This window comes from Phaethon aethereus (genome assembly GCF_964289735.1).
Source record: "Phaethon aethereus genome assembly, chromosome: 5".
NCBI lineage: Eukaryota > Metazoa > Chordata > Aves > Phaethontiformes > Phaethontidae > Phaethon > Phaethon aethereus.
In genome coordinates this window covers 40914504-40939296 of record NC_138579.1, presented here as the reverse complement: position 1 = coordinate 40939296, position 24793 = coordinate 40914504, and the positions used below count along the sequence as shown (strand labels likewise).

Here is a 24793-nt window from a genome sequence, read left to right as displayed (position 1 = left end):
AATTTTTTCCGGATAACTCGAATTTCAGTGTATGTTCACAATAACGCACAAGCCGCCTGCATTCACGCATTGCAAGCGTCGCAGTGCGTGCCTATGAAGCGTCATGTGTTCTCTATTTAGGTCTATAAACAGGTGTGCAGCCTCCTTTCCCTTCGGGTAAAATTCCCATGTCCCATATTCCCACTTAGTTGTTCCTCTTTCCAGATGATACTCTTTAAAGTTGGGGGGAAAAAAAAATCAATCCACCGGTTAGATGAACGTCTCAGCAATCTCAAGACGTCTCAAGAGATTTCTAGGTCATAAAAAATGTATAGCAACTCTCTGTTGTCCTTTTTTTTTTTTTAATTGAAGCTTGGCATTTTGTCTGCTATATTTTGGGTACTTCAAAAAAATCCACAGAGTCAAAACAAATTGTAGACCAAAGATAGCAACAGAGAGGAGAAAGAAAAGAGAGCAAGAAAAAGAGTTAAAATAAAAACAGAGAGAAAAATACCCAACTGACTGGCTTTCCTGCTCTCACATAAATAATGGACAGACAGTAAATAAATAAGTTACAGAGCTCAGCCGAGCCCAGGAGACCGGTGGACATGATCCTGCAAGTTTATTAGAACACAGAAACACAGCTGGAAGGAGACCTGGGAGGTCACAGAGTCTAGTCTGCTGCTATCTCCAGCAGTGCCTTGCTCGAGACCCCCACCGGGACCAATTTTTCTCAGCTAGGAAGATGTAGAAATACCCCACCACAATCCACCACATGATTTGGGACTTGCAGCGCTGGGTGTAAGAGCGGAGTTTGTTCCCCTTGCTGTACCACTGAATTACATTCATTTCAAGGCATTCTCAATTGCACACTTCACAAAATCTCTTTTCTAGCAGTACCAGGAATTTCTAGGTTTCCCAGCACTTGCTTTCTCAGACCTGCCTTGAGGACAGCACAGGGGCCTACAGGACTCCTGCCGATGTTAATGAAGACCATACAGACATTCCCAAGGGAGCGCACCTCCCCACTGCAACAGTTCCCACACCTCCACAACGTTACTGGGAGAAGAGTACTTAAAAGATATCTGCAAATGTAATTTTTCTAGCGAGGCGCTAGACACTGTGCCCTCAGAAAGTTCCCTACAGCTTCCCAGCATTTAGGTGGGATGCATCTCACTTAACTGTAGATGTCTACCGTGCAGACACTATTATTTGAATCAGTTTCTCCAGGCTTACGGACGGTGAAGAGAGACAGGCGCCTTACAGTGTCAGTTAGGTGCTTTTAGGTTTGTTTCCACTTAAAGCTGAAACAAATCCTTCCCTGGTGATTCACTGACTCCTCTTCAGCTTCTCTTCTCTCACTCTGAAGGGAGCCTGGATGATAGAGAAGAAAGCACATGCTTCCAAGCTGCTGACTTAGGTGAGGCAGATCCCAAGCTTGCTGTTGGGTGTAGCTTAAATTTAGCTTGCATGTTTAAGCATCCAGCAGTTGCTTTCCCTCCTGCCATACACTCCTCGTGAGAATTCAGGAGCTTTCTCTGCCTCACCTGAACCCGAGGGCCACCTCCTGCTCTCTAGCACCGCTGCTAACAATCCATCCCATTCCCGTTTCTTTATATATCTGCCTTTATGTCCTGTTGTTATTTAAAGCTTTAAGCAGGCTTGTTAATCCTGATCCCATATTAGATGATACCATATAAGCCAATACCATAAGAATGATAGCAATGTTACCATATTAACTATAATGATACCAGTGTTTTCCAAAAAGGATGTGGGGTTTAACCTCTCTATCCTGATTTGCAGCTTCCCTTTGCTACAAGACATCTCAACACCAGAGAGAACGCACATCAGCAGCAGCTCTGACTGACCGAGGAAGGTACATGCTTGCTTTCTAACAGTGAAACATTCTCCATATGTTTGAGTAGGATGAACATGGGGGATACCCTCTAGTCATAAAACCTGCTGGATTTCACTAGTGCCACCTCAGATATATATCAGAAAAAACCACAACATTTGAGGAGTATTTCAATACAGTATATTAATTTTGCACTTCATCACTGCAATTTAATTGCAAATAAGCACCACTGTACGTATGTGCAGTAAGCATGTACAAGTTCAGTGATAAATTATCAAGTTTATTTATGTAATTTAGTAACACTCTCTTGTTTATCTTGCAAGTAACTTTCAGGTTTTTAAACATGACAAACACAAAGGTCCATTGTTTTTTCACTGTTTTGCTGCTGGCATGCTTTCTGTATTTCTCCTCAGACAGGAAGAAAACATGATAAATATGATGGTAGTTCCAATGTCATTTAAAAGTCACATTCTGGGGAATTTCCCTCTCTGATCTCACAGGTTAGCAGACTGCACTTGAAGTGGCAGTTGCTCAGATGCTTTAATAATGTATTTGGTTTTCCAAGTGAAAAAAAATTAACACAACACAAACTTAAAGACTGTGCAGTCGAGTTCTTAGCTTTTGTAAACTGAGAACATCATCAAACCCACTCACTACCAGCAAAGGCACAAAACGTGACGGACTGCACGTTCATTTGACAGCAAATTTCCTCATCCCTGGAGGACGCACGGTTCTGCCAATGAAACTGCGAGCTCTCTGGCCATCTCTGCCAACGACCACTGGGCCTACTGGAACAGGACTGCCCCTGAAGAAAACTTATGAACTGGTCCCCATGCCCACCCATGTTGTTTTTACTGGATACCACAAATATCTAGGGCAGTCACATTACCACTGGATCCTTCTGTGCCTCCAGGACTCACCAAGGGAAGGAGAAGGTGAAGATCATTGCAGACATGCGTGAAGTGCCTCTGACCTCGCTACGGAGTGAGGTTAAGGATCCCGCACACAAGAGTACAAGAGCACAGGCTAGCACGCTGACACCGACTCAAACACTTGCCTTCAGCACTGGCCGGTGGCTGCAGCCTGCCCTGCTGCCAACCGCAAGTCACCCGCCCTACTGCTAACCGCCGTCTTCCTGCTTCTGCACAAATGGCTGAATGTAGCAGTAAATCTGGCTGTTTGCCACGTGCGGGTGAGAGTCTGAACCATAGCCTCACAGAATCACAGAATCACAGAATCACTAGGTTGGAAAGGACCTTTAAGATCATCAAGTCCAACCATTAATCCAGTGCCACCATGTCCCCTAAACCATGTCCTGAAGTGCCACATCCACACGTTTTTTGAACACTTCCAGAGATGGCGACTCCACCACCTCCCTGGGCAGCCTGTTCCAATGCCTGACCACCCTCTCAGTGAAGAAATTTTTCCTAATATCCAATCTAAACCTCCCCTGGCGCAACTTGAGGCCATTTCCTCTTGTCCTATCACTAGTTACTTGGGATAGTGTCCTATCACTAGTTACTCACCCACCGACTACCAACCTCTACCTGTTGAGGCTGCCTTTTTGGCTGGCATGAGTCCTCTCCCATTTTCTTTGGACCTTGCAGCACGAAGAAACGAAGCTAGCGTTTAAATGGCTGCAATCCTGAACACTAATCCCAATGTTTGCCCCAGCCCTGTTTCAGGCATAATCTTGGGAACCCCAATTTCTCAGAGCTCACTGTAGTATATTTGCTTCTGTTGTTACGGGACCTGTTGTCATTTGGTTATATCTGTAGGATACAACACCAAACTAGCTCTTCCACGGACCTCACACTCTCCACAGCAAGAGAGCTGCTTTTCCCCAAGATGAACTTCAGGGTTAGGGTTGAAATTGAAGTTAAAATTCAAGACAACGGTGGTAAAACCTGTGGCTATATCCTGATGAACGCTAGGACAAGCAGGGGACTCAGGTCTTCCTATGTAGGAAGGGCTGTGGGTTTAGCTTAGGGTCTGCAGGGGGTATCTAGCTAGACCTCTCTTTTTCTGTCAGTGTGAGAAGTTACCTGCTATCAATATGGGAAAATGGATTAATACATTAGTTCTGGATTATGTAGCAGTGACTAATGCATCCTAAGGTGCTGGTTAGCTGTGAGTTTAGCACCCAGTTTTGCAGCTGGAAGGGCTGAAGAGATAGGCATACTCTTTGAAGGACCATTCTTCACCAGAATGAAGCATGCCATTGGCACTTCCAATGTCTTTTCATCAATTCTGCAATGGGACCGTTTCTTAGAGCAATGGCCTAAGGCCAGAGATTAGGTTTAGAACAGTGTTACGGACAAGGCTGGAGAGGCTGGATCTTCTAGCAAAGGTTTTGTCTTCATCTAGTGTTGGTTCACTAAAAAATGCCAACTTATTACTGCTGCCTATTCCTGCTGTAGTTGTAGTAGCAGAATTGTACACAACGGATTTACAGACTCTAAATCTGACGTAGATCACGTGGGTGTCTACATAATGTTTCATAATAGAAGTTTTCTCATCTTCACACTGTGATAAGCCAGGTACTCAGAATCCACACACAAAAATAGTGCTATTAAGGTGAGAGTCAAGCTCTCAAATGGTTAGGAGGTGCCAGAATTAAAAGTAGGTGGTGTTGCAAACCTGATTTGGTGAGTACCAGTACTGCAATAGATTTTAGCCACATGATCACAGTTGGACTCGATGACCTTAAGGGTCTTTTCCAACCTAAATGATTCTATGATTCTATCACCATATTATATTTCCCTCAGATGACCCTTGCCACAAATATACATGTAAATCCTGTATATTGTTAGGGGGCTTAATAGGTGTAGGTCATGCCTCATCTCATTATTACAATTTTGCAAGACTTTGCCTATGATACTTGACAACACTGGCTGTGCTAAACACTGTTCCTGCAATTATTGATGTCGTTCTAGTATAGGCATCTGTAGCAGTGCTATGGGCCAAATCCTGCTATTCTCAACTTTATTCAAATGGGTGTGTTTAGCAGTTCAAGACAGACCAAGCATTGCATTTCACCTATGCAAGACAGTAGGATTAGCCCCATTCATTTTGCTCAAGTCAAAAAAGGTTTCACCTGAGGTTTTCTGAGCTGAATTCTGATTCCAGGAAACGAAGGAACTGGTCTCGTCCTACTGGGTCCTTCAGCACCTCATCCATGGAGAAACCCCATCTTTTTACACGTTGCTGACTAGGTTCTTTGCTGTTTGGAGAGAGAAGGGAAAAAACAGATGGAATGTGCATTTCTGCCTGCTGTCAGGAGCAGCTGCTGCTGTTTCTACATGTTTTTTTCCTCAAGATTTTGCAGAAATACAAGTTAGCAAATAACATACAAACAGAAGCTATGAAGACCAGGGTCATCATTTAAAGCAACTGTACTATCTGGAGCACACATCAAAATGAGAGAGACAGTGAATGATATGATTTTCAAAGGAATTTCTGGTAGGTTCCTTGTAAAGGACAGCATACCATACTTGAATGATTATTCATTACACACTTCTTGTCTATCTCCTCAAATGAGGAATTTCTTATATGTCAAGGCAGGCATTTGCCAGCACTGTTGTCTGGGCCGCTGGTGAGCTCCAGAGCATCTCCTTGTGTCCCACACAGTGCTGGCTGGTCACTTGGAACTGGCTTCAGGTTTTCAGTTCCACATTTGCATTAAAAAAGCAGTTACACTAAGAAGCAGGGCAGACAAGATTTCTAAAAATGATTACTGGCCTGTGGTCTTTCATTTTTAAGTGCCTCTGATTTTTGGATGTCTAAGTCTTGGAAGACTAAAAAGCATCTCCCTCCTCCCCTCCATGATAATCAGACTCTTATTTTGTGTCTCAGCTGGGACACTGAGATGAAGCAGCACCCAAAATCACTAACAACCTTTCTCCTAAATTATTTCTTAATACCATCCCACTTAGATAAGCTGTTGTTTGAATTGCCAGACATGTTGCAAAGATGCCTATGGGGAGAGGCAGTGCCTGGGAATCACAATGAGGATCCTACGAGACAGTCCGCATCAGAGCGTAATCGGGGCTCAAAGTGTTTGAAAGCTTCTGGTGTGATGGCGTCATACTATGAGACAACCATTAAAATACAGCTCAGCTGCTCACGTTTGTGACAGCAGAGCCACTGTTAACAGTACATATCTATTAAATGACATGTCTCGTCATGTCCACAGCGATTCCTAATCCCGGAGCCTTAGGGGACAGTGGCGATCTGTGCTGAAGACAAATAAGCCAAAGGGGTAAATAAAATGCCCGCTTTGATTTCCTCTTGGTGTAAAGACTAAGCGAAATTGATGGGCATGTCCTCACTCGAAGTGCAGAGCACTCGGGACGGCTCCTCCCGTGCTCACGCAGGAGCCAGCGGCGCTGCGGACCAGGGCGCGGATGCCAGGCTAAGCGAATCAGCCCTTACACGGCGATGTGAGAGCCACGTTTGTGCAGAGCCATGCACGTGCGAAGCTTGGGGTATTTCCTGCTGAATCCACAGATCTGTAGCTGCTCTTATTGCCACCACACAATGTCCTAGCACAAACAAAAAGGCCGAAGCGCTGTCTAAAATTGAAGGCTTTCCGTGGCGTCTCCCGCGTCCCGAGTGCCATGGAGGATGAAATGACACAGGGTTGTCCACACTCAGCAGCTGGCCTTACCATTAGGACCGAGAGGCTCTTTGTTTTCCTGAGCGAGGGCTCTGCTCTCCTGACTGAGGAAACAGCTTTGCAGGCAACACAGGGGCTACCGCGGCTCTCGGGGATCATTTACTTATTCATGCAAGTTGCAACTAGATGCAGATGCAGTGAGTTCCCTCACAATAGAGAATAAAATGGAAATACAAAGCTTTTGTTCTTCCATCTCCCAACAATACAACTTCCTCTTTTTCATCTGCAAGAGAATCACCTTCCTTAACTCTGAAATCACAGCAGAAGCCAAGCATTTATTCTAAATTCCTACAAAGGCCGTGACATCAGGTTAACTGTATTCTTCAGGGACGCAGACATCTTTTCTGTGATTTGCAGCTACCTCAACAGATGCAGAAGTAACGGATGCCTGGATTACCTTGTGGGTGAGGATTCCTCCAGAGAAGTATTTTGCAGGGGCTGCATCTGATTCTAGCCTTGCTAGGGAGGATGGAGAAAACAAGAGAAACCGACTAAAAAGGAAATCCAAAATACTGAAATTATGTGAAGAGCGGCAGAGATGAGGGAACTAACAGATTTCTGTGAGTACCAGAGAGCAGGTGAAAAAATCTTTCACGTCCCAGACCATGTGGGTCTTAAACAGGGAAATAACTTGCCCTTTTCCTGGAATGCTGATTCACTATGAATTGGCTTTCTTAGGCTAGCAGCGTCTTAAAGCTTACATTATTATTCAAGAACAGACAGGATTAGATTTGGCATTCTCCTTTCAAAGATTTGCTAAAGTGAACCCCCATTTCAGATTTGGTGCCAGACAGCAGCAACTAAACACCAGGAGAAGCTGCTGAGCATTTGCAGTAGGTGGCCACAGGATGTGAGTGAGTAGCGAAGGTGGTACGAGGGATGGTGATTCCATTCAAACCTGCTGCGATAGCTGCTAGGCATATAAGCAGGCAGGGCAATTCTAGCCCCACTGCGAGGGCTGTGGATAGCCTGTGATGGCAAGAGCTGTAGACACTGGCCAGACTTCCCTTGCACTAGCATCACATGGTGATCACAAAAGGTGATCTAAACTGCAGTGCTGTGCTTGTTTTTTTGGAGAAACTCTTCTGAGGTGCAAGGCATTGAAGGTCCTACAGTCATTCCTCCTCCTTTTCATCTATTAGACACCATAACAGAGACAAGCCAGCTTGTTCACTAAGAGGCCCAAACTCACTTTGTCAATCTACTATCATTCTGACCTGCCAAGTCTCACACCTTATGTGTGAGCTACACTCCTCTGGCTCCTGTGCTCTGCACAGTGGGAATGGCCACTGCCCTATAACCCCTCTTATTCTGCCAGCAGCATCTTTCATGGGATCCCAGGACAGGAGTAGAGCTGGAGCACTGCAGCTGGGGGAGGACCAAAGAGCAGGCTTTCAAAGGTCAAAGGAGATGTGCTGGAACAAGTATCTCTGAGCAGTATCCTGTATCTGTGGACTCTTAGTCCCGAGTCCATGCATGTCTGTGACAGGCATAAGAAACTCTGTTACCTGACTTACAGAGGACCACACATCAAGTCATATGGAAGTGGAAGGGCTGAATAATTCACAGAAGTGATAAAGCATAAACTCCTGTTTAAACTTTAGCTTGTATCCTGTAAAGTTGCAGACATCCAGCTTCCTATCCAAACAGGGCAGTGGGAAGAGCATACAAACAAAATGGCAAGAAAACTCTAACACTACTTAAAACTACCAATTCTTACCTCATTTCAATGTCCCACAATGCTGCATCATCACTTATCCAGGGATTGGAAGGCTCAGCAGGAGTTATAAAGGGGTCATATTCCACATACTGCTCTGTGTAGGCTATTAAACTGACAGATATTAAAAAAAAGAAAAAAAAGAATCAGGGTCTGAACACTCTGTCACATGTCAGACAGATACAGCTTTTCTTTTTTATTCTTTTTTTTTTTTTCTGGTGGGCTGCTTTTTATTTTTGTAGGGATCAGTCAGTTTCTCAGCAACCACAGGAGTCCCTTTTCCCAGGGATGGTGCACGCGAGGATTCCTCTGCAAACACCCACCAGCTCACTGCAGCATTTTCCTCAAGCTTGTCTGTGTCGAGATGCTCACAAAAAGCCCCATGAGGCGACAACGTAGTCGCTAGGGCAGGACTTCCCGCCGAGAGCCATGGGACGACTATGAAGCGTGTGCCCTCTTCATTTGTTGCACACTGCTGTTGCCTCTTGCCTTTTTGGTTTTTGCAGACTTTTGCACCCACTTTATGCATTGTGAGTAACTCATCTAAATAGGGTCATGTACTGTAGCTAAGAATATGCCTAAATCTACAGAGGATCACAGTCCTGAGTGTCAAAGCTTCAGGCTACAGATAATTTTTTTGTTACATTGGTATACCATTTAGTCTAATAGCACTATTGTAAAATACTTCAACAGTAGTTTATAATAATTAACTTAGAATGTAGTAAATGATGTGCATGTTGGAAAAACACCTGGCCTTTATACTGGCTTGCTTCGTGACGAGTCAGATAAGACATATAGCCTCTAATCCTCACTAGAATGAGATTCAAAGAACTTCCTGGGAAAAGGACTGTCTGCTTGCGTAAGTGATTCAGAAATTCCATGGGGGTTGGGGCTAGGGGCGCATTTTTACAAAAGAAAGACAGCATATATGAAATAAATCAAAAGAAATTTGTCCCAGTCTGTATTGGGAATGCTCTAAGGCACTTTTAAATTTTTTTTTGCCTAGGTCTGCCAAGTAATTAACTAAGTTAATTGAGTCTCATCATACTGAACAACTAATCTACTGGCACTGTGATTGTCCATGCTAAACTTTACCTCTGGTCTTCCACACCTCAAAAAGACAGGAGAATGAAAAGACGCTGTGAAACAAAGGGTCACAAAAGGCAGAAAGTTTTCCTGACTTGCTCTACAGTAATTATTTCTTTTTGTTTGTCCTAGCTCTTATCATGAGGCATTAAAATCATACACTTTTGTAACCACAGCAGGTTCCCATTGCCCCTCAGGGCACTCAGGGCTGTCTCATCTCATTTCATTAATTACATTTCATGACTGCTGTGGGTCAAGGGTTGGAGGAGGGAGCAGCGTCCAATTTTAGAGAGCAGCAGTAATCCCTGAGACATGAATGAGAGGCAGGGTTGTTTAAAAAAAAAACCCAAAACAACAAAAAGGATCAATCAGGAGATATCCGCTGTGAAACTTGAATTGCTCCTAATAAAATAATAAGGCGGCATCAGAGGTGCGAGTACAAGTACAAGCAAAAACAAAAGGGGAAAAAACTAAAATAAATGAAACAAGGGGGACTTGCTAAACACATTTTGCTGATTCAGTTTAATGATGGCAGCGGAATCATTGCCTCATTGTCTAAAAGAGGCTACAGGCAGGGGACTCCTAAAGGGAAGCATTTCTGTCAAAATGCAAACCCGGATGTCTGGCCTTCCAGGTGGATGCAATGCAATTCTGCTAGAAGAGGTGGTGGGAAGAGTTCACCAAAGGGTGCAGATCTTGCCTTGACAGCCCGACTGTCTTGCAATGTGGGGTCCCTGCTAAGCCTTCACAAAAACTTTGGGAAGCTGAGAGGATAACACAGATTTGTGACATGTTTTCATCTAGAGTGCCGAGATTGCTCCTGGCAGGAAGATGCTCAAGTTTTCTCCGTCCATTTCTGTGATGCCACATGCACTGAGATTGCACCAACACCGCACGATGCGGTCACGGAAAACAGTAGGTAGGATATATTGGTAGTTTTGCTCAATAGTTCTCAAATCTCATTGCCAAATCCTAAACCTGCCAGTGTGTAGGTCCCAAGTGGGGAGAAAGGATGTGGAAGAAAGGAAGAGAAAACCATTTCCCAGGGTGCCTGGAGCAGCTGAGGGATGCCTGCTCCCACAGTTGGTGCAGATCTACTCCAGGCAGGGGAACAGGGAGAAGGGGGAAGAAAATCTTTAGTAGTGGCATTTATTTCGTGGGAGCCGGGGATAACCTTTTGAGAGCCCTTCTATTCCTCTCCTGTTGGACAAGGGCTATCTCACAGAATAGCATGCACTCATGGAAAACGTATGCGGTCAGTCTATCACTATTAAACTATCACTATTGCTATTACAGATTAGACAGCAGCTTGCTTCCCCCCACGCCCTGCCTTGTCTCCTCCCTGTGACTTTTCCCTCCTCCGGCCTGAAAGCGCCTTCGCGCTGCACCATACGAACGTGCTGCCACTGTCAGGCTTGGCTGTTGGAAGGAGTGTGCCAAGAAGTCGTCTCCAGCACCCCGACCTGCCACGCTGTCACTGCAACTAGTCCCAAAAGCGGGGCCCAGCCCGAGACGTGACGTGTGAATAACAGCACCCCCTTATGCAGCAGCTTTGTTGCCGGCGTGCGCGTTCAGTGTTTTACGTCAGGCTTTTGGGCCGCGCAGGTTTTTATTTCAGGCAGTCATTCAACTCGGGTCACCCACATTCATTCCTCCTCGCCCATCCCCACCTCTGCCAGCTCTGTGACCCTCCACATCCAGGCTGTGCTTCCCAGCACGCTCCGCACCAAGCCCTGGCACCCTCCGGCAACGCTGCCACCCAAAGTCACGACATAACTGAACGCTCCTTCACAAGCTGTAAATATCGCAACCGTGATCTTCAGTCTTTATAGGGGAAAATAACTTTTTAATTGTTCTCATTTTATTTACTTTTCTCCTGGTTATCAATTTGCACAGGTTTTGCTAGCAACCTTTTCTTACCCAATTTGGGACCAATTAAAAAAAAAAAAAAGCCCAAAGCCCTTTCAAATTAGGAAATTTTTCTGTCCAGTTTTACTGAAAACTAATATATTCTTTTTGGCATTGACAATGTTACATTTATAATGTCAGTAGCTCCTTATGAACTTGAACAACAGGTGTGTTATGTGGACAGGATTTGATGTTCACAAGTGAATGAGTTTTACTGAGTGCATCTTATTGAATAAATACCTACCCAGAAAAAAATTCAAGCAAAACAGATCTGCTTGCTTGTAAATTACCAGCCTGGAAATTATTACTGTCTCAGTATATTAAGGTCATTGTAAGTCAATTCAGTACAAAATGTATTTTTTTGGTAAAGCACAAATGTATCTTCTTAATAAAAAAGAACCAGAAAACCCAAAACATAAATATGAATGCGCTAATTTCAGTTGTACAATATAGTGTATGCAGGATTTCAGGGAGCCTCAGAATGTTTTCTTTTTAGTTGGATAAATTTTCATTTTAATTGTTAAACTTCATGAGCCAATAGGAACTGACGTTGGCACTCGCACCATTTAATTTGCCTAGTTTAGTACACATGTGCTAATTACAGGTGCGGGCACTGAAAAGCACATTGCATATGGTAATCTTTTTCTAATTTGCTTAAAAAAAAATCCTCTATTATTTCTCTACAAGGCATCAGCCCTTATCGTGTCCCTCATGTTGAATGCAGTTTTGCCCTAAAAGTGATGTTACCAAAAACCATGGTGATCCCTACATCTGTCTAAGTGATTCCCCTGCAAATGTGCATAACTTACAAGTATCAAAGTGAAGGAGCTGTCATTCTCAACTGAATTTGAGCTTGTTCTTTACCTGTTCATACTTTCCTACCAGAAATATTCTGCAAGTCAAATTGTGCCTTGATTTGCCTCTGGGAGAAATCCACCTCTTAAAACACTGCCTTGTGTGGTCCAGGCACCCAGTACTTCCCACAGGGTTTCATATTTATAAGTGGAAGCAGAAACTGGCCCTACAACCCCAGTATGAACATGGACATGAACACCACGTGCAACAAGATGCCAATGCAGCTCCTTCCCCAGAGCTGTGCCAGACTAGCGAGGGATGAGCACTGAGAGTTCACCCACAAAAGAAAAAAATAGGTATGTTCAAATTGAAACAGGAATGACTTTTCTGTAAATAAACTTGAGGGTTGCGAAGATGTGGGAAACAAAAGTACTGCAAAGGTTTTTTGTTTTGTGAGTGATATTTCTTTTGCTTTTACAGTACGACATCCTCCTCATTTTTCACCTACTTTTGGTCAGCGGCAGGAGAGCGAGTGCAGAAGCATCAGTGGTCAGCAGACAGGCAGCGTGGCCAGTCAAGGAGGGGGAAGGATTGACGTACAGAAGGGGGACCAGCCTTTGTGCGTTCCTGCCTGCTCTCTGTTTCTGGAAATGGCAAACTGGAGATGGGGAAAGAATGGGAAATCATGCAAACGGGGACACTCACCTTTCTGCTACTTTGGACATCTTTAAACAATGTCTCTCTATCTGCATGTTCAGAAAAGTTATCTGAGGAGAGAGGTGACAAGGACATTAACAATCCAGGAGCTCTACAGCATGCATTGATCGTATCCCAACACTCTATTGATTTCTTCTTCCAAACAGCTTGAAAGTAACTCAGAAGGAAATGGGACCCTTCCCTAGGTATTAGAAGAAGTGTATTAACTGCTTCCAACAGGAGTCTCCATTTCCCGTGGCAAAGACCCAGGGGAAGCTTCAGAAGACATAATTAAAGGTAAGAAAGGCACATATTCGGGGCCGAGGTTCCTAGACTACTCAGGGTGCAATGTGATCCCCCTTTTACACCACACTCCTCTCTTCCATTTCTCTAACTGACTGGCATCACAAGACCAGTAATGGTTTTACAGCACATTTGCACTCTGCTGTGAACTAGTTCTTCGCAGTACTCTGCAGCCTATGTTGCCTATGATGGAAAAAGCTCAGGAATTTAGTGTTCAGGTTTAGTTCAGAAGACCACCCCAAAGCTGGCTACCTAAGAAACATGTTCAAAGCTGCTTTTACTAAAATGCTGACCTAGCGATTCCTGCCTGTACTTCAGTGAGTGCTGCTTGTTGCAGGAAAGTAATTTTGAGGGGAAGCTCCCTGATGTGCGAATTGGCTGGCCATTCCTTGGCGTGACTGTGCAAATGACTTTTTCCTAGTTCCATAAAAGCTCTGACTGTACGGTCTAACAGTCATGCACCAACTGATGCCTTTCCTCACCACCTGTCCCCAGCATGCTGGCTTCTTCCCTAGCCTTTGTCACTGCCCACTTTTCAGACATCCTCAGTGGACTGGAAGTTAATCTGTCTACTGGTCCACGGGCAGAATAACAGTAGATTCAAAGGTCAGTATTATCCATAATACATAGCATCATACAACTGCACTACTTAATGAATAGATATCTATATCTATCTATCTATCTATCTATCTATCTATCTATCTTTAAATACTTACTACTTTACATAAAGTATGTGAGGATCAAGGATACGTAAAGCATACAATTGGTTTTGCTGATATCTCAATAACTTTATATGCTTTTTTTTTTTTTTTTTTCAGATAACAGTTCTCAGTAGAGTTGTCATATAGATATCTACTTACTTACCTGTTTCCGGAAATCCTCTTTTGTGGTTTTGCGTACAGGTTGGGAGGGCACGTGTACAGGGCTTTGGGGCTGAGACTCCTCTGTAACCCCATATACCGACTGTGAGGAACCAATAGACAAGCAGAAGAGATTACAGCACTTTTGTCTGTTACGCCATGAGGAAAAGTGCAGTATGCAAAGCAGTAAGGTAGCAAGCCAGCAATTTCCTACTGTTTATATCCACACAGGCCAATAATCATTCCGCCTGGAGCAAAATGTACAGATCAGACCGTGCTTGCAGATGGTCTACAGGCACTTTAAGAAAAGAGTTTATTTTAAATGGTAGAATGCAGCTGATATTCTTTAGTAGCTCTGAAGGCTGTAGGTGTCACTGGGAGTGGTCATTGTGGTGAACCAAGTGGAGAAAGAAGAGACTAGAACCTAATCCTATGCCATTTTCTTTCACTCAGTTTAATTCCTCGCAGTAAAACTACACATTGAAGAAAGAGCTTAACCAGGTGTCAATGGTCAAGTTCACGTGAACCTCTTTAAACAAAATGCTGCAGATTGACTTGTAGTCATTCACTTTCAGGACAGAGACCTGCACTGAAAGTAGTATCAGTTACCCCTTCATCTTGTGCTTTTGCTTTTTATTTAACATTTGTAAGAGACATGTGAATAGGTTTGCTGGAATTTAACTACCAGTAAAAGTTCAGCAGTCTGCTGTCACCTCTGAAACAGGTAACTAGTGATAGGATGAGAGGAAATGGCCTCAAGTTGTGCCAGGGGAGGTTTAGATTGGCTATTAGGAAAAAATGCTTCACTGAAAGGGTTACCAATCATTGGAACAGGCTGCCCAGGGAAATTGTTGAGTCACCATCCCTGGTGGTATTTAAAAGATGTGTAGATATGGTGCTTAGGGACATGGTTTACTAGTGGACTTGGCAGTGTTAGGTTCATGGTTGGACTCAATGATCTTAAGGGTTTTTTTCCAACCGAAATGATTCTATGATGCTATATACATGGAAGAGCTAAAACTTGCTGCAAGTCAAAGACACCCAAGTTGCTAATGATCCAGCCTTTGCAATGACTAAGGTGGGTAAACAGCTCTGAAAAATCTGTGCTCAAATAATTTCTCAAAATGGGACCTAGGTACCTCTGCCAATTGCTTTTAATTTTATGGGAGTGCAGAGCCAGCAGATATCTCGGACACAGAGCTCCTTAATGACCTTCTAGCTCTACTCATCATCCAGTCTGTACTGCTTTGCTGGTAAAACAGCAGTAGTAAATTCACCAATTAGAACAAAATGGAAGTGATATTTGCAAAACGCTTTTTTTGGTTCCTATTGGGTAAGTCTGATATCCTGCAGGTGTCAAGCGTGATTTGCATTAAAAGCAAAACAAAAAAAACCCTCACAACCAAACACAGAAACTCAAACTGACCTTCTTCACCTTCTGTGGGTTTTTCATACGACGACACTTTCTAATGTCCATTTCTGTGGTGTTCACACAGCCCGGCTGAAAAGAGATGGTATTCGTATTATTCCTCTGTTTACCTTTCTAAAATACTTGTCCAAAATTCTTTCCTGAAGTTTGTGTCTCATAAATTATCCTTGCTAAACAAGAGGTTGCATATACCCAAAGTTGGCATCTCAGCATCCAATCCATTTGCTTATAACTTTGGCACCGAAAGGAAATATCTCAGCTAAGAGGGAAGCTTTTTCTAAGGAAGGCTGAGCCAAACTGGGTAAGCTGCTTTTCTTTCATATGCACCATAAATAATCTTCAAAACTTCGCATTTATCATCTATTTCCAAATCAATAGTTCCATGCATGCACAAGCCTAGAATGTCTAAAATAATCTTGTAGACACTCGGTGCATTTTGAACTGCGAGGAAAACCCTCGTGCTCACTTTAAAGTCAATGACTTCATGCTATACATGGCACAGTGTTTACTGGTATTAAACCGTTCCTGTCAAAACCTGGAAAGTCTCATCATTCAAAAAGAGCTTTACCACAGGCCTGTGCACATCCCAGAATGCTCTTTCCTGGCTGTCCAAGATTTTTCTTTCTGTTTTATCCTTTTTTCTGTCGATTCTGAAACCAAAAGCATGAACATCTAAGTCAATGTACAAGTAATGCTTTCTTCTTTGTTCCAGTTCCTAACTGGGGTTTTTAACCCCATGATAAAAAAAATTCAGAAATCCACTTTTTTGTACAGCAATGTCATACTCCCGCTTGCAAGGCTATGTGCCATGAACAAAGTATCACTGATGTTTACTCCAGTATGAGTCAAAAGAGATTTTTCTATTAAGGTGGAAAATTTACTTTAACATGTGTTTTTTCACCTGCAGAGGAAAACAACCTTTCCTGATACTCTGTTCCCAGACTCTGATTTGGCAGGCTGGGGAAGTTCATGTTTGGCTTTGGCTCTGTCAGGAGTCCCACTGGGACCTCTTTACTCCGAGTGAAGCTCTCAGCTGGTGCTGGACAGAGGTCCACGTCAGGAGGCTCCGTTACACCCCGGTGCCCCAGCGGCACCACTGGCGGCACCACAGATCGCGAAGGGGCAGCGGTCCCAGGACAGCACCGGCAGCGCTTGGGGCCACCCCCCTTAGGGCTTAAAAAACGCACCCAGGAGACACGCGACTGGGCCAGCACAACTGTAACTCGGTAATTTCAGCCCTGATGCAGGCAGTGAACTGACCTGCTGAAAGCACAACACACCAAAGGCGACCAGAGGTTGTTCAACCGTTCCCCTCTCTCTCGGCGGCATTGAGCAGTTCCTCGCTCCTGTGCTCAGCTCTACACGTGAGCACAGCAAAGTCACCACCGGCTTGCAAGATCTACCTGCGGTGACACTGGGCGAGGCACAGGGAAGGAGCAATCGCCTTTGCCTGCAGAGCAGGACTGAAAAGCTGAGCGCATCTCTGTGCTGGGCTTCTGCACTGCTGCCTCCTGGGAGAATCAAAGCAGTGAGTCAAAAAAACACACCAGCTGGGATTTCTGACCATCAGGTTCTCCCCTCTCGGGTTTTTCTGTTGGAGGGGCAGTGATTCTCGCCTAAGTCTGTGCTAGAAAAGGAATTTGGAAACGGGGGACCGAAACTGAAGTTTCTGAACGCCCCTCCCCACAATAAAGCCTGAGTCCTCCACGGTTCGGTATCACTCTCTGAATATCCTCCCTGCAAGGCTGAGACGAGAAACCAACTCTGCACCAGCTCCGTCCCCACACAAAGACAGAGCAGCCACCAGACAGCAGCTGCTGTACTGTGCTAGGGAGCAAATGCAGACACCCAGCCCAAAACTTCTTTTTCTGAGCAAGCCTTTCGTGCTTGGCCAAAGGAGAAGGCGAAGTCTTTGGCCAACTTCACACCACACACAATCTGGAGGAACTCTTTGGAGGCTCCATGAATCGTCTTCACGGGTGCCTTGTGCTGAACCAAGGTTCTTGGTTCATGTCCCCAAACTTACTGATAACTCAGTATTTCACATTTTAAACTATGAAGACACAACATAATCAGATGCTCTGTGGTTGTCGTTTTTGAGCAATGCAGGTACAGCAATGGAAATCCTGTGTGCACACGAAGATGTGGAAGGCAGAGCAGAACTTGATAATCAGGAGGAACATTTTCAGGTATTTTTGGTTTGTTTAACTTCTTAGTTAGTTCAGGGCTGTGAATTACACTGTGAATTCTAGCCCTGCCTTATTGGAAGCCTGAAGACTGAACCATGACATGAACTGGGAACAGAGAAGCTGAAACTAGCCAGCAGGAAAAGTTGACAGTCGCCAGTCCATGCTTATGTTTCAAAGAAAACAGAATGGAGAAAAGATGAAAAAGCAACAGTGATCACATCAAGCATCTAATATTTACATTTCTTTCTTAGGTAAACATTGTATGCTGTGGACAGAATGCAGAATTTTGTTTTGACTTAGGTTTTTTTTTTTTTCATCTTGGCAACAAACCTTTAAGTAACTGAAAGTACAGTTGCTATCCTAACTTCTAATTTTCTCTTCCAAAGAGAACACCGGTGTTCTGGTCGGAAAAAATCCCTTAATTACCTTGTAAATTAAAAGATAATTACCATGTACTTAAATAGTGCATAATTACAATGTTATTAAGCAAATAATTAATCAAAATTCCAAAGAGTTAATCAGAGATAGAGAAATATACTTCAGCCACACCCTCAAAAAATGATGTTCCTTAACATTTTAACATCTAATGCTGAAAGTGCAAATTCCTTCTAGGGGTACAGAGTGTCAGTACTGGTGTTCCCATTCACCATCTTCACCAACCTTTCCATTTTATAGGTGACAACTGCATGCACAAAACGGACATGGAGGGTTATAGGCGCTAGTTTGTAGACACTTGTCTACAAACCCTGGACCATATCCATTTTGCAGCAATATGAAAACATGCTCAAAACGTTGAGAGGCTTCAAACTGTTTTCACAAGGGAAGACGAGAAAAGAAATGTAGATTTCAATTATGAGCAGAGGATAGGAAAAACCCAAATACTAAATCTGAGTTAAGTTTCATGTAAGTGGTACTCAATTCTCCACACTAATTTAGTAGCACAAGTCAGACTGCAGAGAGGAGAGGTACAATGAAGTCAGCTGGGGATTGGTATAAATGAGAAAACCAAATCCAGTCTGCTGTAAATACCACCCTTATAATCACTTTGAAGTGGCAGTATTTTTAAACTCAGAAATACTTTACAGGCATAGAGTAACACAGACAGATGACACAGTTCTGTTCTTTCCATTTGTATAAAACAAAAATACTACACAAAAGTAGCAGCAGAGTGGGCAAGTGAATCGCCCAAGCTCCCATGGTGAATCCAGGCTCAGGAGCTCCCGACCAACTTTTCCATGTGCAGATAATTAAACCCATCTTTCAGATTCTGGCACAAACCTTCAGAATTGGCTTTCTATTGTTTCTAGTCTGCCAGTGATTAAAATTCACCAATACCTTCTGAGCTTAGCTGCAGTAAAGACTTTGTCAGAGAAAGTTTATCTGTACAGAATCCCCTTCCCTGTACAGCTCTAAAAACTGGTGCAGTTTAGTGCTCCAGGATTACTCACTTCACTTGGGCCTCAGCTTGCATGAAGATGAATTCCCACTTTCTTGCAAATGCTCTCTGAAGTCTTGCTAAGTTTTCCTGACAAAAGATGAAAATAGTAAGAACAATTAATCCCTGTAATTATAACAATGGCTTAAGAGCACAGTTAGCATGGTGTGTGTTTATTTTATTCCTTTTTTTTTTAAGCTGGAAAGCTCAAGACACGTAAGTCAGTGTTGGTTTCAGGTGAACTATCTTGCAGGCAAAGGAAGGTTGTAACACATCCTTTCGGGCTGCAGCCAAGAGGGCCCTGTCAGGGAGAAGTAATGGAGTGTGATGAAGACAGACCAAGCTCTACTACGAAAATAATGGTGGACTTGTTCCCAAAAGGTAACGCTGAGAAGCTTTGCGAAGCTGGCGACTTTCATTTCCGATAGCAGATGGCTGCCACCTGCGCGTTTCTCTCTCATCCCCACCGTCCCTTCCTCCCCACTCTGCTCTCTTCTCCTCAGGCTCTCGCTAAGGAGCAAAGCCTGAGCATCCCCTGCCTTGCTCCGTCCCGGCCACCGCCGAGCGCGTTACGCAGCTGCTCCGCGCTGAAGGCTGGGGATCGCCAGGGTGCTCACGCGAGGAAACAGCTTGTTTGGCCCAAGAGCGATCATCGCCAACTGCAACGGCTGGGCCCAGATGCAGCCTTGCTCCGTGTCTGAAGCAAGAGCCCTGGCCCAGACCCGTTACAGAGCGCGGCGGCGGCTGAATATTTGGAGGTGGATGTGACTTCATCACAGCTCAAGGTCAAACTCGGGACGTGGCCAGAATTTCAGGCTCAAATGGCACCCCGAAGCCACATATCCACCCCCACCCTGACAAGGAGGCCTATGAGACCATTAACCTGACGCTCTTCTCCATTACAGCGGGTCCAACTGCTGTAAATTTTCCTTGAAATGAACACTATTAGTTCTACTGCTGTTTTTTAAATACCTATTCCCTTTATTTCAAGAAAGTGCTTAAGTGCATGCATTTCAATGCTAAAAGAAATCTTCCTGTTATTTACTTTAAAATCTCATATAACCAAAGGCATAAAGCCTGGCTGTGGTAAAAACTCTCCATGTAAGAGTTTCAGTCCATATACACGGAAGAAAACAGTTAAGCAAATGATTTACAGCTGTGCTGAACTGTGATGATTTCCTTAACTGTGGCTACAAGGAAGAACTACTTGTAATTATCTGCAAAAACAATTTTTTGTGGGTTTCTTTTTATTTTATTTTATTTTAAATTATGCTCACATGTGCCCTCTGGGGTAAATATGCTGAAGCCAATGAAACATCACCAATTGAAGCAATATTTGAATTGTGCTTATGTTTGGCCAATTATAAACAAAATTGAATGCAATTATTCAAGCTTAATCATATCATCAAGACCCCTGCTCTACCAGTATAAATGGGGGAGTGGGGGATTGTCTATGAATGCTGCAAGCAGAACCTAAAAATGAGAAGATGTCCCCTGAGACACTTTGTGGAGATTCTCTTTGGAAACTCCAGGTCAGTGCTGATGCCTGCGGAGAAGCATTCTCATACCACATCTCCAAAAATGTGTACTAAATATACAGGGCTCCTTCCCACTCCTGTAAGGCTGTTTCTCTCCCTTGTGCTCAGCTTACATGTCCACTGCTGGATCTGCTTCAGCTCCCATAATGACTAGGAAGAGTCGGTGCCATTCTTATCTGATTGTCTCTAATTAAGAGAGCAAAGTTTGAATGCAGAGGCAATCTTTAATTGTGCAATGCAATATTCACAAGAAAAATGAGAGGCTGCCAAGATCTAATTATTTGCCATCACTGGAGCATTGCTACTCTCAGTAGACAACGATGTGCAAAAGTACTTAGCCGCAGCCTTGCTGCATGTGTGTGGGAGTGTGTGCACTGCTGAACAGCCTTTTGTTGCTTTATGATAGATCTTTAGAGTACTTACAGTTAATTGGTTAGCTGTGAGCAATTTTAATGGTTTTAATAATGAAATCAACAATATGCAGAAGAGAAAACTCAGCAAAAGGATGTGTAAGTGCATGCAGAATATTATATTCCTTCCTTTATGCCTGTATTTCAAGGTTAGAACTCTTGGGAACTCTGGGAGCATTTCCAGGGTGGACTAGAAAAGTGGCAATCTTTGCATGCTCTTCACTGAAAGGACCAAATGGCATGTGTATATATATACATGTGCACAACAGTCCCAAAACGTAGAAGGTAAGGAAGAAGGAAAAAGTCCATTCTTGGGAAAAAAAACCCCACACTAAAATATATGCAATATAAATGTTTTCATTGTAATAAGCATGAACACAGAAGTCCACTAGAACCAGCTTTGAAAGCTAACCCTCCAATGAGAAACTCCACATTTGAAATTCAGCAGTTACACTGTTGAGCTGGTAAACAAAAAAAAGAGTCAATATGATAGAAAGGAAAGTTCAGCTTGTCCAATTGTTACGCTGCTGGCATTCCAAGAAACTCACACCAGCCCTGATCTTCCTGCCTCCGTCTTCCCACTCCTCTCCACCCAAACCCTGCACAGTATGAAACTAAGGTTGAGGATATTTTTATGGATAACCATTTCATAACAGAAAACACACCCTGCATAAGCCTGAGTAATAGTTTTGATACGGCATATTGAAAACAGTCCAAGTCTGATATCTGAAAACTTTCCTTTTAAGGTCTGCAATTAGATGGGTCATCAGCAATTTAATTGCCCAGTAACGCACCTGAAAGCCATTATTTTTGTGTGTTAATATCTGCTATACAAACTAGGAACTGTTAACTGGAAAGAGGAAACCAGTGTAAACTTCTGTGTAATTTCCCCAATCTTTGAGGGCTGGCTATACAGCAGATGCTCTGATTTGAGTTGTTGCAAAGCCAGGGATGTTCCCCGGTCACGTCCCTGATGTTGTCTCCAGATCAACCTCCACACAATTCTCACAACTGAAAAAAAAGACAGAGTAAAGGCTGTCCCCAAAGCACAAAATGGCAGCATTCAACTGGCAAGCAAAGCTCTCCCCGCACCCCCAGCTCTCCCCGCTAGCAGCAGTGTACCTACGGCTTCATAATCCGCCAGCTCCAGCCTAGCTTTGTTCTGCATGGTCCGTTTGCAAAGATAGATGGCTGAAGGGAGAAACAGAATGGAAAACAATTACAGACAGATTATTAGTACTAGGTCTTAAAAAGAAAAAAAGTGGTCCACGCACTGTTTGTTCTCATCAGAAAGCAACATGAGGCAAGGACTGAGAGGGCTGAATAATACCCAGCTGACATTACCCACTAGTAATCTCAGAGGCCTTAAACATCTGGGACATCTCATTTAAAAGTGCTGAGAGTAGATGCCAGGACCTAACAAGATGTCTGAGGAAGGCACAATTGCTTCTGGGGCTGGTAAAAGATTTAGCATTAGCAACCTGTTGCCCTTAGCGCTTTGGGAATACCTCTGCCAAAGTAAGCAGCCCTGCACTTCTTTTCCCCTTTTGTTTAAAAAAAAAAAAATCACGATATTGAAATGAAAACAGAAATATGGGCCAGATCTTAAAGGTTTGATCTAAGCATTTTTTCATATGCTTTATCCACTTACTCTACACATTTCAAATGGTTAAGAAAAGCCTTCTCCCGTTTCACCAACAGGCAGACACTGTAGAAACTGATGTGGTTTGGTATTCTGGGGGTCACCATGAGCCCAGTGCATGACACCAAACCAGTCCCAGGCTGCCTTCTGGGAAAGCCTCAGCTGGACTGCTAGCTCACCCCATTTCCATCACAGGCTGAAACACAAGGTCCCCAGCACACCCTGGGTACACAGTCAGGTCCGAATGACATAAGAACTACCCAGTGCTCTCATTTTGGGATGGAACTAGGTGTGAATTTTATTAAACCAGCTTCCTCCTGGTTTGCCCTTTCTCATGCTGCAGGTACTTATTGTCCAACAACATAACAAACTGGAGCGGGGCAGAAGGTGAAGCATCATCTACATAAAACTGCAATAAATCTTTTTGACAAAATTTCAGCTTCTCTTTGAAAACCATGGGGTTTTGGTTTCCTGATAAATACAATTTTTTGACACCTTCATAGATGTTTTCCATTGGAAACCTATTCTTCTATTTAAAAATCTATGTAAAAAAATTTTTTTGTGTGTGCTACGTGCTACTCATGTAATTCTATTCTATGCTATTCCTGTAATTCTAGCCTTCATATAATGAGCCAATATTATGCATGGTAACCAGAGCTGATCAGTTCATGTATATTTATATTTATACATCTCAAGAGTAGTTTCATCTGTAAGCCATTTACGACAGCAAATAAAGTGAGAGTCAGTCATCTCACAGTATTTCTTCACGCTAGGCAGTGACCTGCCATTAGCAAGTTAGTTCCTGTCCTGTGAGTGGATCCATAAAAATAATAAAAGTATGAAGAGCTGCTGGGATTTCAGTTTTATTTGGGTCTACTGCTAGTTGGGGATTAATTCCTGGGAAGACTCCATCTGTACAGACCTCTGCTATGCAAAGACTGATTATAAGCATATGTTAGAGATTTCTGGGCCAGATGAAAAATCTGTCACCACAGGGCTCAGAGCTAATGCAGTCGCAGCTTGTCCAGCTGTGGGTCAGCTCATATAGGGCTTTACTTTGAGGTGTAGTGTTCCGCTTCATGCCCTTGCAGCACAATAATCTGACTGTGAAACCAGCTATTTATCAGATACTATAGAAAAAAACAGAACTTCCCTCTTCAGATTGTTATTCTGATATTTACAGAATATACATTTGGCACAGTTCATACAGTTATATATGGTGACTGTAAAATGTGGAAATTATTTTGTATATAATGAACAGCATCATGTTTTCTCCTAAGCAGTTCCTGCAATGGGATAAACATGTAAGTCTGTGCTAGCTTCCCTGCAGATGAGGACTTCAAATGAACTATCACATGACAGACACCATTGCAGACTACTTCTCCACCCCAGCAACTGATTTCCAGAATCCATAATGATGAGTAATTACTGCCTGGGAAAAAAAGAAAAAAAACCCTGATTATTCAGGGAGGCGTTCTAAACTGTTCTTTGATTATGAGATATTTCAAAAGAAGCACTTCCAGAAGCTCCTGTTTCTTGAGCACATGCATGGATTCACTTCCTCTTCCAATGACACACCAGGATGCAACAACTGATTTTTATCATTTAACTGTGAAAGGAGTGCAATTCTGGAAGAGACAGCAACATTGCATGCAGACAGCTAAAGATAACAACACTGACATATTTTCTTTACGTATTATCACTGTCTGCAGGCACTCATATGTTTAACGCACCATGTTGCAGTTTATTAGCTCATAAACCATGCTCAGTCTTCTCTTTTTTCCCAGCTAACAGCTGGTAATCTTAAAAAAAACGGGAAAAATAAGTCTGAGGTCATATATCAGAGCACTTTAACTATGGTTTCCATTAGTTATATACTGGCTTATTGATCAGCCAGATGAGTGCCCAGATGAGGTAACTTTTTATTGATCAACATATCAGATTCAGCTACAGATTAGAGTATGTTCTCCCACAAAAGCAATATTGGTATTGCTTAAGATTCCCAAGGAGCGGTATTCTGCTTGCCATAAATCCTGCCCAAACGAACAGAGCTGTGGGAGAATGAAGGTGATGGTAGGTAAAACCCTGGCCCCACTGGAACTCGACAGCTACAGCTCCATGGGCTTGAGACACCCTGGGATTTCACTTCATGTATTTGAGATGGGCACAAATCTGCCTTTCATGCTGCAGTCTGACAAGAAACTCTGCTGATGAAGGGTTTGGACGTCCAGCAGTAATTATTTTAAGGACAATTTTTTCCATCACAAACTTTC

At 43.3% G+C, this 24793-nt stretch overlaps 1 protein-coding gene across 5 annotated transcripts in view; it reads right to left on the bottom strand.

The window, feature by feature from the left end:
• The window catches only part of RGS6 (regulator of G protein signaling 6), a gene marked incomplete at both ends in the record, with an annotated part of 270505 nt that overhangs the window by 43045 nt on the left and 202667 nt on the right, over positions 1–24793 (bottom strand). For 2 of the 5 annotated variants that reach the window (XM_082000782.1, XM_082000783.1), the window contains 8 exons: positions 4932–5057; positions 8233–8343; positions 12724–12785; positions 13882–13980; positions 15304–15378; positions 15875–15956; positions 18944–19020; positions 22005–22069. In XM_082000782.1, coding sequence (XP_081856908.1) covers positions 4932–5057; positions 8233–8343; positions 12724–12785; positions 13882–13980; positions 15304–15378; positions 15875–15956; positions 18944–19020; positions 22005–22069 — 697 coding nt within the window. The remainder of the gene's footprint in view (positions 1–4931; positions 5058–8232; positions 8344–12723; positions 12786–13881; positions 13981–15303; positions 15379–15874; positions 15957–18943; positions 19021–22004; positions 22070–24793) is intronic. The other 3 variants (XM_082000784.1, XM_082000785.1, XM_082000786.1) reach the window with 2 other exon arrangements.